The following is a 17,798-nucleotide window of genomic DNA, read 5'->3' as shown; positions in this document are numbered from 1 at the left end:
CAGGAGACAAAGGACAGTGATCCTGACAACTCACAGAGATGGGACAGGCTAGAGAGAGACAAAAGCTATCAGCTCCGAAAAGCTAAAGAAAAGCCTGACCCAAAACCAGTACATGATTGTCAACTTAGAAAGAAACCAGGAGACCATAAATACTTGGCAGAGAGCATTCCTTGTCCTTCTGTTCCAAGGAATTCTAGAGGGAATACTTGGATACCTGGAACTGGAAATGCCACCTAGACAGACACATCATGGCACTGGAGAGCGCGTGGCAGTAAAAACATGCATGCAAATATCAGAAACCTCTTTTGCTTCACATTAGATTTCAAGTAAAATCGCTTTCCCCTCCTGTGAGACCCAGCACTGAGACTTTATAAACTGTTGCTATAACATTGCAACACTCTGTTTTGCAATAGGGCTAATTAATTGAGAAGCCACACCAAAGAGTAAACTAAAATAGATTTTAAAATCTTACCATAATGTAAAATAAAGATGTACTGAAAAGTTAAGATTGAGACTCAGGCTAACCAAGCATTGTCTTTTTTTATATAAAGTGATTTTGGGTTTTGATGTTTGATTTACACTTACATTTCATTTACCTGCTGTATGTTACCTTCTCTAACAACTCTGCATTGAGTTTATAATCAATGAAGAAACAATCTGTTTATCAGCAAAAGAACAGAAGGTAAAATTCTTGACGTGTCCCTGTACTTGTATATTTTACCTCCTCTGACTGAAAATACAAATCACTACATATTTTCTTTTTTTTCAGTAAGAACAAAAATCAAGCATGAAAAAGATATAAACTCATGAGAAGCGTGACAGAAGGAAGTTTGGAGTGGGGGAAGGGACGGGAGTGAAGTCCTGACCATGGCGAGGAAGGGGGCAAAGGTTGCACATGAGCTCACCTCTTGGTGACTGTGGTGGAAGGCTTCTTTGCCCCAGTGACGGTAAAGCTCCAGGATACCTATCAGGTCACCAATTGCTGTGACAATTGGCAAACACAGAACAGATTGGATACGGGTCCCCGACTCCAGTCCAGTACCTTTGGGAAATCGCTCATCCTAGAAAAAGCAAACATAATCTGATCAAATGTAAAATCTGATAAAACATTACCAGCAAAGACATACTGATGTTTTCCTCCCCCTCCTATCTCACCAAATCTGCAGAAAATCACAAAAGTCACTAAAACTAATCTCTCAGCATAACTTCTACACAGTAGTAAGACATCTACTAAAAAATGTTATTTTAAAGTCTCAGCATTAATTTACATATGCAGATAACCTTATTGATGTAAGGATGTGTGATAATACACACAGATTAAGGTCTGTTTACATAATGCTTTTTTCCTTAATCTCACAGGCAGAAAAACCAGCACTTTATTGCTAATGCCAGTCCAGATTAAATAAAAATCCAAACAAGCAACACTACTATCCCACCATCCTTCCTTCCAAAAACCCCAAAGAAATTGTAATCACAAAGTGGACTTCTCAGATCTCAGTATTAAAGAGTAGACAACAGTACTTGCAAGAAAGCAAAAATTGAAACCTGAGGCTAAGGCTTTAGGTTATATTATTATAATCCTCAACCAACTCTTGAGGAGGAAAATGCATTCCCAAAAAATTACACATGAGAGTAAGCAATCTTCCTTTTCTTACACATCCTGAATAAACTTGTGCAAAAGACACAGAAACAAATGTAAAATAATCCTAGCAGCTGCTAGATAAGACCCAAATACATAACTTTCAACCCTCAATAGAGAATGTTCAAGGCTTTAAAGCTTCACTTCCCCATGTAGGAAAACCGAGGCAGACCTAAGAAAGCACCTGGATGTAATAGTTAGTAAGGCAGTCACTGCCCAGTGCAAAGTGTGCAAGACCCACTTCCATGCACATCAGTCCTTCAGCACCTGATTCGTATCAGATGTCCCCCTGCAGGCTGTGCTTAGGCAAGACAGACACCCCTCCAAGGCTGATCAAAATCTCTCACTTCTCAAAGAAAACAGCAAGTAATCTCTACCTTAATTACTAAGATGACAATCAATTTGAACAAATGACAGACAAAAGAGAGTGGGAAGCACTTTGAAACACGAGCTTTCTGCCTTCTCTTTTTAGTTCTGTCCTCCCACAAAAAAAGGGCTGGCAAGTCTACCTGCAAGCACTTCCCTTTCGCTGTTGAGAAGCTCCTAAAATCACATGAAGGCAAACCATCTCACCAAAATGAACCTTGCTGTTTGGTCAATGAATGACAAACATCAAACCAACAAAAAAGTGAAAAACTCCTCCTCACTAACCCCACGATTTTAGTAAGAATCAAAAACATAGCAAAATCAAAACACAAGAACTCTTGTATGTAAGGATATCATGATATTAATTGGAAATTAACAGTACCCATTTAAACCCTTAATCTAACTGAAAAACATACCAGCACATAAAATCTTCAGAGCGTGTAGAAAGCACTGACTATTACAACAGGGAAAGCAGTTTCTTCCTTTTGGTTTTGTGGCTCTGTTTAAGTGCACTCACATTAGATATCTGGTATTTTTTTTATAGCCCAGGTTTGCCCAATTAAGGTCAAATATATTTTTAACAAATAATTTCAAAACTAGGGACAGCAATGTCCTTTTTTTTTTTTTTGTCATAGTATCCAAAAATTGTTTTTGTGGACAGAACTTGAAAAGGTAAGAAACATTGAAGAGAGAAAAGAATGTAAACTTCCTTGGTGTTCTCATAACCAACTAATCATACTGTGCTTCATAAAATTGCATAGATGCAACTAGAGGATTAAGTGTTTAAAAAAAATTAAAAAGGACAGACATACAGAGTGCCAAGAATTACCAGAATATCACCTTAGGAACTTCTAACTCCTGTTACAGAAAAAGGCTTGAATTTTGATATCAGTTACATTAGTGCACTTTTCATGTAAATCTGATACTATCAGTATTCTAGCTTTACATTAGAGTATGCAGAGATAAAAATCCTGCCTAATAACCAGAATTCTGACTGACATTCTTATCAGTGTGAGCCCTTTATTTAAAATAAATCAAATTTTCAAATTTGACTATATGTAAATCTTCTTGTTTGGGGTTAATATTTCAAGATCAAGGAGTTTGGATTGGTTGTTTTTTCTACATGACTGTGGTTCCATCGTGTCCTTTACCTGACAACCAAACGAAAAGGTAAAATAACCCAAACCCAAAGTGAAAAAAATCCAAACCTTTAAAATTATTCCATCAGTTAATCCAAACTCAGATTTATTTTCCTGGTATCAGGACAGATGCAAATTCTATCCTTAAATGTTCATCTCAAACATTTCAGCATCATAACATTCATTCTAAGAACATGCTGCAATATCTCATTAAGAAAGGAAAGCTTTTTACCCCCAGAATATCTTCTACTAACAACGTTTTTCGGGATCTGGCTACATAAGCAGATACCGTAGTGCCATGTGCAATGGGCCCTGCAGGAATGAGTTGTGGGTGTCCTTCTTTAGCTCCTGGTGGTGTAAATACACACAGACTCTAGTTAGAAGGAGAAAAAAAAAAGAAAGAAAGAAAAAGAAATCAATTAGAAAGCATGATTACTTTTACAGTTCCCGCACAACCTATGTAAAATAAAGTAGATAATGTAGAGAAACGCGGCTTTCGACAATGAAAAGTAGTGGAATAAACTCCGCTTAATTCTTCTGAAATCTTAAAAAATCCCACTTTGAAGACATCCAGGTAACTCCTGGACAACTCCTGTGGAGCACAGTGGATGACTTAAGTCAGTTACTCTTTATATCAGGGTAGGATTGCATTTATTTTGAACAGATAAAACACAGGCCACAAGACTCACAAAAGAAAACATTGCCTTGTAAGGAAAACATTATCTTAATTTTTTTTATCTACAATGCATTCATTTATTTCAATAGAAAATATTCAAAAAGTGGAGATAGTATTTAAATTTCTTGTTACATGGTATCAGAGATAGATGACAATGCCACTGCAACATGTATTACTAACATTCCTCTTAAGAATGGCCACAGGTTTTACTGCTGATTAATTTTACTCTCAGAATTTGCTTTCATTAAGGCTGCAATCAGAAAGGAGCTGTTTTCTAGCATGGATTATTACAGGTAAAATTTGAATACAAAAATTCAGCATCTACTATCAGCTGTAGAAAATGAAGTGATGATATGAGGTGCATCCTCTCATAATTCTCCCTTCTTTACAAATATGCATGGTCTGTTATAAAGTATTAGGACTAAATAGGTCCAAAAAACCCCACACTGAAATGTTCAGAAACTAAAGCGATGCAATAAAATGCACCATATGAAGGTACTCCTGAAGTGGTGCAGATAGCTGTAATGGATTACCAGCATTTTGGAAGGAGAAAGTTGTGACTTTATGCCGAGGGGAAAAAAAAAAATCATCAATTAAAAGTATGAAATTCATAGCCAAAACAAAACTGAAATCTATCCAAGAAGAACCAGAAGTCCAACAATTTGGGTATTTAGTAGGCTCAGAAGAAAAACACTCAAGATTCTGACAAAAACCAGTGAGTGAGTACTTTGTTCTTAAGCAGAAAGTCCCAAAAAATTCAGCAAGACAAGAAAGTAATGTTTCCATCCAGAAATTCATTTGCTAATGTGTGGTACAGATTAAAATTAAACTATCTTAAAAATAATAAGAAAATAGAGTTGCCCTAAACTAATTTAGCACTGACAAGTGATTTTTTTCAGTTGGAAGGAAAGTTGTTTCTTCCATGGACTAGCCCTGATGAATATTCAGACTATTTACTCTATTTTAATGTCTTGCATTTTACTATACAGTACAAGCACAAGAAATCATGAAATGTTCTTTTTATTCTTATCCTAAAGCTGAACCTTATTCTTCAAACCCATCTATGCTCACAGCCTCTTTGAAGTGTGGCCTCCAGAAGCAAGATACACTTGAAAAGTCAGAATGTTTATTTTCCATATGAATTACAAGAATGTAATTTTTTAAAAAAAGCAACATCCAAACAATCAAAAACCATCAAATCAATACATTGAATCTGTCAGAACAAGCCTACTCAATCTACCAGAATAAAAAGCTCAATTTATTCTTACATGTTTATAATCTAATAAAGATACATATAATTTTAAAATGAAAACTTAGTTTTACAGCTGCTTGCCTTCATAAGCTTCAGTTCATGTTTTCACATGCACTTAAATAGAATGAAAAAGATCATTTTTTTATAACATAGCCAAGAAAAGCACACCATGATCTAAAAAAAAAGTACATTATTCTAATAAAACTGAAGAAATCACGGATCTTTATTTATTTAAATTGGTGTTCTGGTATAAAATATTTCTCAACAAATAAAAAAGGTCGTAAAGTATAAAGAGTATAGAAATATTGAAATACATATATTTACAGAAGTCTGATCTGCTATACTATATGCTTAAGATTTATTATTTTAAAAATACTCTTATAATAGGAACAATAACAGTGAAAAGCTGGTTTCTGTTGCAGACTTCTGCAAAATATAGAGATGCAACAGAATGTTAAAAGTCTGATTGATATAGTTCAAGTAGTGGAATGAGTAAAAATCAACAGGACATCAGAGAGCAAAGTCAATTTTGCTGAAGAAGCCAAAGAATAACTCTTTTATTCACACCATTCTTCTTACATGATACATTTAATTCTTTTTGCCAAGGTAGCAATGCATTACAATTAGCCAAGTAACCGTGCTATTTATGTGTATAAAATGTGCTTTTCCACACTCATCTCCTGAGTCATGCCCAGCACTAAACATAATACAATGCACAAATCTTTCTTTTCTCAGAAAGAGCTTCTCAAAGCAAGAAAAAAAGGGAAGAAAACCAAACAGCCACTTGTACCAGAAAACAAAGAACTCACTTCTCCCACACATACATATTTTTCTTCAGAAAACACCTTCACTAAATCTTCAGTGGCCAAAAACCTGTGTTGACATCATCAAGCAGCCTGCAAAGGCTGCTTTCACCAGCACAGTCTTTCCTGTGTCCTTGTGTATCATTTTGTCTGGTAAACCCCTCAGTTGCTAACACAATGAAGTACTGCTGTGAACAAGTTTCCCTATGCTGGAAAAAGTTGGTGAACACTATTTTACTTCCAGCTTCTGCAAAAAAGAGTTTTGCAGAAGCAATTTCATTCTATGGAAAGTTGCAAACCCAATAGGTTCTAAATTTGCCACTATTGCTCCTGACTGCAGAGGTAGAAATGTCTGTGCAGAACAATTGATAAGATTATCCTAAGCATGCAGCACTATTAAAAAGAAAGGCAATTTTTCTCATAACCATATATGAGCCGAAATTAATCCATAAGCTTCTACCATTCCACACAGATTTTATACATACCCCTAATAAATTGCTATGAGTGTTCGTACATTCCATATTTGATGAATTTAAATCTGAACGAGTTTAAATGTTTATTGCCAATTAATTATGTAGAAATGTCTTGAGTAGAAGCCATCAATGGCAAGGTCAGCTAAACAAAACAAAGTAAACTGTGCTCTGCTCTACTATGGCATGTTACTGGAATAATCTCTGAGGCACGCCACAGACACAGCTTTATGGGAATCTCTAAAATTAACACTGTCAAAAACCAGTAGGTTTTCACATCACCTATCCAGCTCACTTTTTATTTTTGCTTAAGAAAATACTTCTGAAATGAAATGTACTGCAGTAATGATAAAATTTGGGGCTCACCTACTTTCTTCTAACTGAGAATGACTCCAGCATTCTTTTAATTTGCAAACGTACATTCCAATAATCTTTCACTAGCTCAAAAGGTAACTAGAAGTGTCTCCATACAGACATCAGATATATTGCATACAGCTTCACAAGTAAGCAAAGAAATTGATAGATTTGGCCTTTCAAATTAACTTTCATTTTCTCAGTTTGTCTGAATATTTTACTTCAAAAAAGACAGTATTTCTGGTAATAATAAACAATGATTAATAATCAAAATAAGAAACCAGTGGATCTTCATCCAGAAGTTAACCAATATAGTGAATAAAAAAGGAAATATGAGAATATTAGGACCCCTGATTTCCCAAATACTATACTGATAGCTCACGATGCAGTAAAAGGAGACAGTAGGGTGCTTGTGCACTGCTTACACACTCTTTTGCTGCTATTATCACTTGCAGCGAGACTGTAAGTCAGTACCAGAAAGGGATAAATACAAATAGCTCTTTACTGATAATGCAATGTCACTGTCTCTCTCCAGGCAAAAGTAATAAAAGATAACTAGTGGAGAAAGAGCATTAGGGATCTCTTCTGCTGATGGGAGAGAAGGTAACCAAAATGAGAGAGTCAGTCTGGATCTGAAAAACTACCAAAAGGACAAACGTTGGCTTGGAGAGAGAATCCTTTGGAAGCTTCCAGGTTCAGGCACTCTGGCACCTGGCAGTCCACAGGACTCTGTAACTCCCAATTTTGATCTGTTTACCCTCCTTCCAGAAAAAGACAGAATCTCCTTTCCTTCATCAGTCTCAACTATCCTATTAATAATATTCTTCCAATAAGTTCTATATGGTGATGGACTTCTTTCTTTAAATGCAGTAGGCAGGGGAACACTAAAGTTTGACATCAAGAACTTTCTGTAACTTGTTGAAACCCTAGAGCACATGAGGTGCCCTTCTTTCCTTCCATCTGTGACGGGACAGATTGCACTGGTTGGGCCTAAAATCTTAAAAATTTCTCCTCCCCTCCTAGTTTAATTACTTAATTCACTTTTATAAAGTCCATAGCAAAAAAAACTCCTATTAATTTTTATGGATGTAACAGCGTGGTTTGGAATCCACTAATGACCTATCATGAATACAGAGATTAAGAGGTTCTTAAAAAAACAAACTGAAGCAAAACAGAAAGTCCAAAAGAAATTATGACCTTAACAAATGTTTAAACACTGGTGAACACAGAAAAAATGTTGCAAAATTCACCATTTAATCTCGGTGGTGTTAGTTGAACACAATGATCTAGAGTTTTTTCCAACTTAAAAGGCTCTATGATTCTATTCTATGACCCACGTTTCTTAGGCACTCTAGGTACAGGCAACATATTGTTTTGTCTAATATATTTTAAAAATACTAATGTATTAATAAGCCTGCCAGTCTACAGGAATGAAGAATGATGTACTGTAACTGTTTCTTGAGAGATATAAAGATGACAACATCTCAAATTCAAAGATAAACCCACTAGCTTGGCTTTCAGACACATGACGAGATGAGTTTATACTCAATAAACCATAATACCATGGTTTTTGGTGCTCTTTCCTTGGTACTATGCACTCAGTCTGGTAAAATTATTAAGTAATTTATCTTGAATCTTTTACTGTGGTTGAAAAAATCTTCTTTGCTCCTCATTTCTAACAGCTAAGAGCATGCACATGAAAAATTATTCATGTTCATCTTGTCGCGCTAGTGTAACTTGGCCCATTGTTGGTTTTTCTAGTGAAAATCTAATACTTGACAGAGACAGTAGATTAAAATCCCAATAAAAGAAAACATGAGTAGTGGCATGAAGTCTTATAACACAATAGCATCCACAACACTTGACAGATATTGTTACAGCACTAAGAAAGTACCTACAGTTTTCAGTGATTTCAATCTTTGGCTCTTCTGATGAAGATGACAACCATAGGTATAATTTATGCTATTTTTCTAGTCACTGTTGGTATGCACTTTGTTGGAACCCAGTACAACACCAAATCCTATCTCACAAAAACTAGAAACCATTCAACCAACTACATAAAGTTTGTCAGGATTGGAATTAAACTGCAAACATGTATTCATCATTATCATCTTAATGATCATCATAATTTTACAAACTGTTATTTCTTCTTTTTGTATAATTACTTATAACTAAGCAAATGACAACCATAAACCAATTTTTCTAAAATTTCCTTGCAGAAAAGCAGTCTGGATAAGAACCGGGTTTAATTATTAAAATGAAGGATAAGTACACATGTGACAAGCATTCCACTAACAAACTATTTTGGTGGTACAGGTGACTGATCTTGATCTAGTTTCATCCACAGCACAATCTACTGATAAAACTGGTCCTAAAAGTGCTTCACAGAAAATCATTTAGTATTCAACTGACATTAAATGAAAGCCTTCATATTAAAGCATTGCTATGTGATTTCATGCTTGGGGGGAAAGAAAAAATTAAAGAGAAAATGGAAATTGATCAAGCTGATATTAAGTGAGTTTAATGGCCTCTGGTGCTCACATCTGTTTCTATTCAGTAACAGCAATAGATTTTTTTACTCTTGGTAAAGGACAACTTATACGTAAGACCACACAACCAAATGATAAAATTATCTGCAGATATTTACAAAGGCTGTGCAAGAATAAAACTCATCATAATACTCTAAGATGACCAAGAAAAACAAACTAACATAATTAATTTGGAAATTATTCACAGCCAAACCTTTTGCATTTGTTATGTGGCTTAATTGAAGTAGTAGCCCAACACTACCACGCTAAAACCTTAAAAAGCTCTAGGCAATTATGTTCTGGGTTAAAACACAAGTGCAGCAGTCTGATTGTATGAGGCACACAGGAAAAAAAGAAGAAAAGAACACCAGCAACTACCACCATTGTTTATAAAAAACTTGTTTCCTTTGCACTACATCACGGTGTACTAGAGGAAATCCACAATTTTAAGCCACATAGTATAAGCACAAATGCTGGGTACTTGTGAAATGAAGATGGTGCATGTAAATTTACTGTAGAACTACTAGCAGTTGGGTTTGTTTTGTTTTGGTTTTTTTTTTCATTTTTGGCAGGGGGGTTATGTGTTCACCCCTCTGAATAGTATCAATTTTTAACTGCACTTAACTCCTGGAAAATTTCCAGTTGATTTACACAAGAAAAAGACCACAAGAATTATAGCAGTTCATTGACACAGAAAACCAAGTTGACATGCCTCCCTATCATCCTTTCCATTTTAAGGCATGGTCAGCTAAGCATTTTTCTGAAAGACATTTGGCTGAGCAGGTCCCAAACACTCCTCCAGGGATGAGGATCCCTGAACTTGCACAAGCAACAGACTGTCATGCTTCATTACAGCCACAACTGAGGAAGTTTCCCAATGCCAAGTCAAGCACACTGCTTCTTGCCCTACACACCATCGGAGAGGATTCCCTTCCTCACTGCCTTATCTAGGCATACCTTCACCCTTCAACTTTCTTTTCTTTAGACTAAGCAAAACCACTTATTTTGTTTCCTGACCATTCTCTCTGCTCTGTCCTGAACTCCCTTCAGCTCCTCCAATTCTATTTTTTTCTTAAAGTTCTGTGTTTAAATAATGTTCTATTTCATCTGAGGCTTTAGCAGTAGAGAGAGAAAAAGGAAAAATACTTTACACTACAGCTAGAGTTCTGTTTGTGTAACTTTTCTTAGCTGAATCATTGTCTGCTTTCTTCTGATCATGTTCCAAAGGCCATTTTGAAATCTAATCTGGTCCTACAAACATATCTGCAGTCCTATATTCTTTCTTTACCTGTGCATTAATGAATATATTAAGCAAAACCAGATATCTGGATAAATCCTTGCAAATTTATGCAAAACAATCTCCCATTCTGACAGCAAAATACAAACAACTGTACTCTGTCTCGTTTTCTAGCAATTTCTGTATTCTACCTATAGTATATATTGATGCATGCACAGGCTGGGGAATGAGATGCTGGACAGCAGTGCCATAGAAAAGAGCCTGAGAGTCCTGGTCGATGGCAAGTTGAATATGAGCCAGCAGTGCCCTGACAGTGCCCAGGAGGGCCAACCCTGTCCTGGGGTGCATCAGGCACAGCATCGCCAGCCGGGCAAGGGAGGGGATTGTCCTGCTCTGCTCTGAGCTGGGGCGGCCTCACCTCGAGTGCTGGGGGCACTTTTTGGTGACACAGTGCAACAGAGATCTAAATCTGCAAGTGGAGATCCAAAGGAAGGGCACAAGGATGGTGAAAGGCCATATGGCTTGAGGAGCAGCCATATGAGGAGTGGCTGAGGTCACTTGGTCTGTTCAGCCTGGAGGAGACTGGGAGGAGACCTCACTGCAGCTACAACTTCCTTGTGAGGGGAAGAGGAGGGTCAGGCACTGATCTCTTCTCTGTGGTAACCAGTGACAGGAACTGAGGTAATGGCCTGAGGTTGTGTCAGAGGAGGTTTAGGTTGGATATTAGGAAAAGATTATTTATCCAGAAGATTGCTGAGCACTGGAATAGCTCCCCAGGGCAGTGGTCACAGCACCAGCCTGACAGAGTTCAAGAAGTGTTTGGACAATGCTCTCACACACAGAGTAATTCTTGGGGTGTCCTAGGCAGGTCAGGAACCTGGATTACAATGATCCTGATGGGTGCCTTCCAACTCAGGATATTCTATGATACTATATTAATCATGAACACATTCCACAAGTGAATTTACCTGAGTATTAAATTAAACAAGACCAAAATTTCCCTAAAATACATTTTGACACTTATTTATTTATTTCAGCTTGATAACTTATTGACTGAAATTTAAACTCAAACACTGTAACTAAACAAGAGCTTTTGCTCTCCATTGAGTATCACTCTTCACTGGTAAATAAGAAAGCAACAGATCTCTTCCACTTTACATATAAAAGAACCCCATGGTCTTAGATTTGATTTAAGGATAAAAAACCAAAGTTTCCTGAATTGACTTGCAACTAGAATGATTTCACCTGGAAACACGTTTAAAAGACTCAAATTTCAGAGATGTCTGTGCATTCAAAAACCGGAGACAGCAAGCAGTACATGTTTTTTACTGGCTTAATAATTCAAATCACCCACCTCATAAAGTCACTAGGTGGCACTGCATACACATCAAGAGTCAACAAGTTTTGCATGACTAGAAATTCAAGAATGGCTTAATAAAATACACCCTGAAGCACAGAGTATGTGCACATATTTGTGGCCTCGCATAATTATTTCTTACAATAAAGCTATTGGAAACTTCTGTCTGAAGCAAGGATAATCTGTTTGTCAACACAATTTGGAGTTTCAGGAACTAAGTAACACAAGACCAAGTAAAAGCTGCTTTAAGTGCATGACTTAAATATGAAGTCATACATCTTTACGTAAGAATCACAGTGTAATCATGAGGCAAATTACTCATACAAGTAAGGACTATAAACAAGAACTGTCTGAAGAATTAATTAATATAGTAATACATTAGGAACTCTGTAACTGTAATAAGTATTTTAGAAATAGTGCGTTGTAAAGATGTCAGCTTATGGACTTAAATGCCTAGCTAGCATGATACTTAGGCAATTGATTTACACACACAGTATCCAATATGAGAATTTCAGTAAATCCTTTAAGCCATGTTTGAAGATGATACTTAATTAAGGTCATAACAGGAGAATTATTAACTGTATATTTATCCCCATAAGAAATAAAAAAGAAAATTGAAAAAAAGTCATGTCCTTTGCTGGAGAGTTGTGAAACTTTCCTGTTTGATTTGTAAGTGTTTCTGTTCTCCAGTATATAGTACTTGTAAAACGGCTGCTATGTACCTTAACAAAAAGTAACTTTATTTGCATAACTATACTAACCCATGGACACAGATAAACCCTTAGATATGAACAAAGTTCAAAAACCAGAGGCAGTTTGGGCACAGGTCTGTTCAGATTATGACCCTGATGAGGAAGCTCTACTGTTTTTAGCACAAGTATTTTGCAATTCATTCTAGCATATACGTAACACAGGCAGAACCAGATTCTGATACACTGGGCAACTTCACAGGGAAGGAAGGAGCTGGGCATGCAAGGGGTGCTTACCTGCTAGAGGGCAATCATTTGAAAAGCAGAATCGCCATCAGAACACTCTCAGTTAGGACTGCACTGAGTGGTAGTGCTTCAAGCAATTTGAATTCCCAGAAGGATGCTAAAATAACTGAACTACCCACGCTGGAACCATTCTGGCACCAAAGCTGAGTAATACTTGCATAAAGAAATGCACTGGAATCTGCAATTGATGTGGCATCTTCTATAGATATTCAGCAAATACTTTGTCCAGGCTAATCAAAGGGTTTGATTTTTATTTTTAATTTCATCTTAAAGAATTAGCTCATTCCTGCTTTTGTTATGCAGAATATTTTTGTTCCCATTTTAAAAAGACATTTAATAAAAATAAATAAAACCTCATTTCCAGTGCTTGCTGGGCAATGGCTAATCTCACTTGGATACATCCTTTAATTAAATATTCAAGAGACAAGGGCTATCCAAATTAATTTACAATGACAATTTATTATAAGAAGTAGGCTAATGCATTACCATTTAGTTACAAGACTACAAACACGAGTTTGGCTCAAAGCCCACTAAAGTGAATGGAAAATCTCACACTAACTTCAAAGGACTTGGGATCAGTTCCTATAATAACTACATGAAGAACATTCCATTTTGGGTGATGCAGCTACATAGCAGTGGTTAATAGAGTCAATGCATGGTTTTAGTGGTTGGAGATTTTTTTCAGGAAAGAGTTGTACTGGAATACTGGAAAGCAAATAGATTCATCTGCCTAATATGACATTAAAAAAAAAAGAAAAAAAAAGGAAAAAAAAAAAAGAAAATGCAGAAGGTCATATAGTACCCAGGCCCTCAGTGTATCAGAAGGCTGTCAGTAATCCCATATTATGCCACACTAATCTAATAGGAAAAATCTTACCATAGCAAGAATTCTTTTTGTCTCAAGCAGTAAAGTTAATTTTACTGTAATCTTTTACAAAGCATTTAGAGATGAGCATGGTCAGCTGGCAGGCAGTCACTGCCACCAAAGCTGGCCAGCGCTGTGCATTTGGGATGGAGGCAATTTTCCTGCAGGTCCCTGCCTCTGGCAGCAGGCGGGAGATTTTCTGTGACTGTTTACATCACCCCCTACCCATGAATGCAGTCACCTACTAATGAGAACCAAAGATGGCATCCACAAATGACGAACAACATGTTTCTTAAATTATACCTCTTGGTGAAAGAGTTATTTAAAAATATATGCTATTTATGTTTAACAGAAGTCATTGAGAGAAAAAGAATTTTTGACTACTACAGTGGGTTATCCTTATTATATGAAACAGTCATATCACAAAAAATACAAAACCTCATTTCCATTTTTTATAGGAAATTTCTGTATGGGCCTTCTTCCACATCAAATTACTTGCAGGTTTGTACATCTTCAATTCTGTTTCCAGTACTTCAAAAATGTAATATTTACTGCTTTTTCTGAATTCAAATATTGCACAAAGAGCAAAGGAAATTTGCTAATGGACTATACAAGAATAAGCTATTAAAACTGGCTGTGTAAAGTAAGGAAAAAAAAAAACAACGAGAAAAATATTTTCCTCTCTAGTAATGCTTGTTTCTTGACCTAATGAAAGAAAATTTCTGACAAATTCTGATTTTTAATTTGAGGGAACTGACTGAAGTACTAAACTGCATTTCCTTCTGATAGCCATTCAAAATAACTACAAAGCAAATTCTTGTATCATGCTAACTGTACAAATAAAACTGGATAGAAAAATGATTCAAGGTATTCTAACATTCAAATAAAAACAGAACAAATATTGGACTCACTGTTGTTTGAATTATTACATCAGAAACTAATTGAATTAATAAATTCTAAATGTAAAATTTATTTTTTGCCAAACAGAATCTACATCTGAAATCTGCATTACCTCACTATCAAGTTGCAGCTGACAATTAACATTTAAAAAAATCAGGGAGAAAACTACATGCAAAGAAAAGGCTATGCAGACATTAAATTCAAGTTAAGTTTTCTGTTTCTTAAAGACAATTAATAATAGGGTTAAATCACAAGTTAAGCTTCTAGAGTCAGAGAAACAATAGTGTTACTCCCAAATCTTAAAAACCCCAAAAAGATGAAGGATCTAAATGAAGAGAATATTTTTTCGATACCACCATTATTATATTAGAAAACATACTTGTGAACATACAGAAAAGCAGCATTTTAATCCAGCATACTTACATTATTGCATTCTCCCAGGAAATATAGTGCAAATCCATCAGCTTTTGTAGCTGTCAAAGCAATAACAAAAGAAATAATTGTACTCACAGGGATAAATCAACTTATACAACATCATGGAGGTGAAACCACAGATTCAATTCCACTTAGGACAAACATCTACCATTTGAAAGGTTAAGGTCTTCTGCTGTGTCCCCTAAAACTTCTGAGAGGCTATAAAGTTAGAGGTACCACAAAGTTCTTGCTTTCTTCATTGCCATTTACAGCATTTTAAAAGATAATTAGAAACAACTTCTTTATACATCTATACTCCAAGGCCTAATGTCTGTAAAAGCAAATTAATTCATACAATAAATGTAACATTAAAAAGTGTATTTACAGTAGAATGTCAGATACCACTACAATTTCTATGAGTAAAATAAATGCCAATTCTAAATGTTAAGCTATATTTGCCCTTGCCTTAAGAGAGAAAATCATGGGAAAATTAGGAGTTACAAATACTGCCATAAAAATGTGTTTCCAAACAAACGACTTCTATTTTCTGCACCTAGCCCATATTAAAAATAGTGACACTCACCAGAAAGTTTATACTTTATAGATTTCTGCCAGATTCAGAGTGCGGTATGAAACAGGGTAAAGTCAAGTTCCTTAAACTCTCAAAAGCTTAGAGTCAATCAACCATCATAACTTATCCTCAAAATCAGAACAGAAGGAGAAAATGTTTTTCACCCTATTTTAAGCAACAGGCTTGGATCATGTGTCTTTCCAAAATTTAATAAACATTCTAAAAAGAGAGTAAAAAGGCATATCTGGTACCTATTGTTTTATGAATCAACTCAAAAATAATTTTACTCATGTGCAATCAAATCAAATGGCTTTCTTAATTTCTTTAAGAAAAGGAAAAAAGTTCCACTGTGTAGTTACTTTCTTGTTGCCAACTCTGCAGCACTATTAAGAGTTGAGGGCACAGTCACTTGCACTCAGATTTTAAATCCTTCAGCTGTAGTACCTAAGTATATTGACCTACAAGGCAAATGAGTACTGTAAAGGAAATAATATATAAAAAACCCTCCTGTGTACTATACAAAAGAAAAAAAAATGTAATACATAATCATTCTGTATAGTCAAGTCTCACTTGCTGTTTATTGACAGATTTGATTTGCAGTGAGTTGGACATCAATATCCAAATAACAGCCTAAACAAAATCAGCAGAGAAAAGGTTCTTTTAAAACATCATATATATAAACCAGAACTATTACTCATCATTACAAAATTATGAAGTACCTGGGACAGTAAAACCTTTCTAAAGAGCTGACTGAAATCTACTGTGACACTTCCTATTGAAGTCTGAGTACCTCCACTCTGGCTAAAAAAGAAGCCAAATTACACTTATATTGTTATTGAGAGTGTTGTGTTTGTTTTAAATTTTTAACTTTTGATCAAATGCAGTATTTTCTTACCAAAAACAGGTACTTACATCAGATAGAAAAAACCAGTTAAACAACTGAGTTTGAGATCACACAAAAGATATGCCTTCTTCCAGTGACATTTCAATTGTTTCAAAAGGAGTTTAAGTATGCAGTGATATTTCTGACAGATTTTTTTTCTTACTTTTACTATTGAAATTGCAACACCATCATAACCAGAATAGTTGACTCTTTAGTTTGTTTAACATGAGACTTTAATATTGCAATTGAATATACAATTCTCTCCAAAGATGAAATTCACTTAAGTGCAGATAGGGATTCACTGAGGGACAGAAGGTGAAGTAAGTTCACACTGAGAGAACATCCAATGGGAACACTGTTATCCCTAAGTACCTGGCTTTATTAATTAAACCACGTAAGAAATGTGCTGTGCACTGACGCTGAGAAACAGCTCAGAGACATCTGATTCTCCTTCTTACCTATTTTAATGATGCTGCTCAGTTCATACAGAAGCAGTTGGTTATCTCCTCCTGTATCCAGGCGCTGCTCTATGTAGCTGTTTAATTCGTACACTACGCCTTGCATATTCGTATCCTGGTACTATGGAAGCAAAGATGAGAAGAACATTTTAGAATAACTGAGATGCATTTTGCAGGTTTGAAACATACAAATTCATTAAAAATAATATGTTAAGATTTCAGTACTGAGCCAAGTAGAGCTGTCCTAATCCAGCTGCCTGAAGGGCAAGGTCACTGCTAAGCAAGAGGCACAACACTCCACCCTCTGTTCATTAGGCATTTGTTCAAAGCACATTGAGAACATCACTGAACAATTAATAATCACCTAAAGTGAGCCAGGGTCATGGACAATGTCTAAAGAAAATAAGAGAGATAACAATTATCAAGTAAGTAGACTGTCACCATTGAGTCAGAGATGACACAGACTCCAAAAGCAATCAGAAGGCTAATTCACTTTATTAGGAAACCCATTCCTTTTTATACTCTATACAGGTAGCCCTGATTGGTCCTTTAATCAAAACACTGTCACCATTGGTTAATTAAGAAACCACCCATCTCTAATGTAAACAACCTTATGGGCAAAACAGCTTATCACAAAACACCTGTGGATTGTTTACAATTCTTTCTCTCCAGCTCCCTCAGACCAATTGATGGGAAAGCTTATCTAGCTTTCTCTCTCTCTCTGACCAGACTGTTACATCCACAGTAGACTTCAACTCCTTCCTTTTAAGCTTCTAGTCCACCAGGAAAGGAAGCAAGTAACTGCCTTAGCTAGCATCTTCCACCTCAGATTCATGTGCCAAATGACAGAACTGTGCCAAGCACCAGAGCTTTCAGGTGGTGGTAGCTCAG

General features: G+C 35.9%; 1 protein-coding gene across 6 annotated transcripts in view; it reads right to left on the bottom strand.

The window, feature by feature from the left end:
* PDE10A (phosphodiesterase 10A) overlaps window positions 1-17,798 on the bottom strand; it is a 340,723-nt gene that overhangs the window by 35,921 nt on the left and 287,004 nt on the right. For 5 of the 6 annotated variants that reach the window (XM_068185214.1, XM_068185216.1, XM_068185212.1 and 2 more), the window contains exons 4-7: window positions 16,908-17,028; window positions 15,005-15,054; window positions 3,377-3,517; window positions 906-1,061 (exon numbers count right to left, since the gene is read on the bottom strand). In XM_068185214.1, the coding sequence (XP_068041315.1) occupies window positions 906-1,061; window positions 3,377-3,517; window positions 15,005-15,054; window positions 16,908-17,028 (468 nt within the window). The remainder of the gene's footprint in view (window positions 1-905; window positions 1,062-3,376; window positions 3,518-15,004; window positions 15,055-16,907; window positions 17,029-17,798) is intronic. The other variant, XM_068185213.1, reaches the window with a different exon arrangement.

The sequence above is a fragment of the Anomalospiza imberbis genome, chromosome 3, assembly GCF_031753505.1.
Source record: "Anomalospiza imberbis isolate Cuckoo-Finch-1a 21T00152 chromosome 3, ASM3175350v1, whole genome shotgun sequence".
Lineage (NCBI taxonomy): Eukaryota > Metazoa > Chordata > Aves > Passeriformes > Viduidae > Anomalospiza > Anomalospiza imberbis.
Note: the sequence above shows the minus strand (reverse complement) of the source record. Positions and strands in the feature narration are given on the sequence as shown.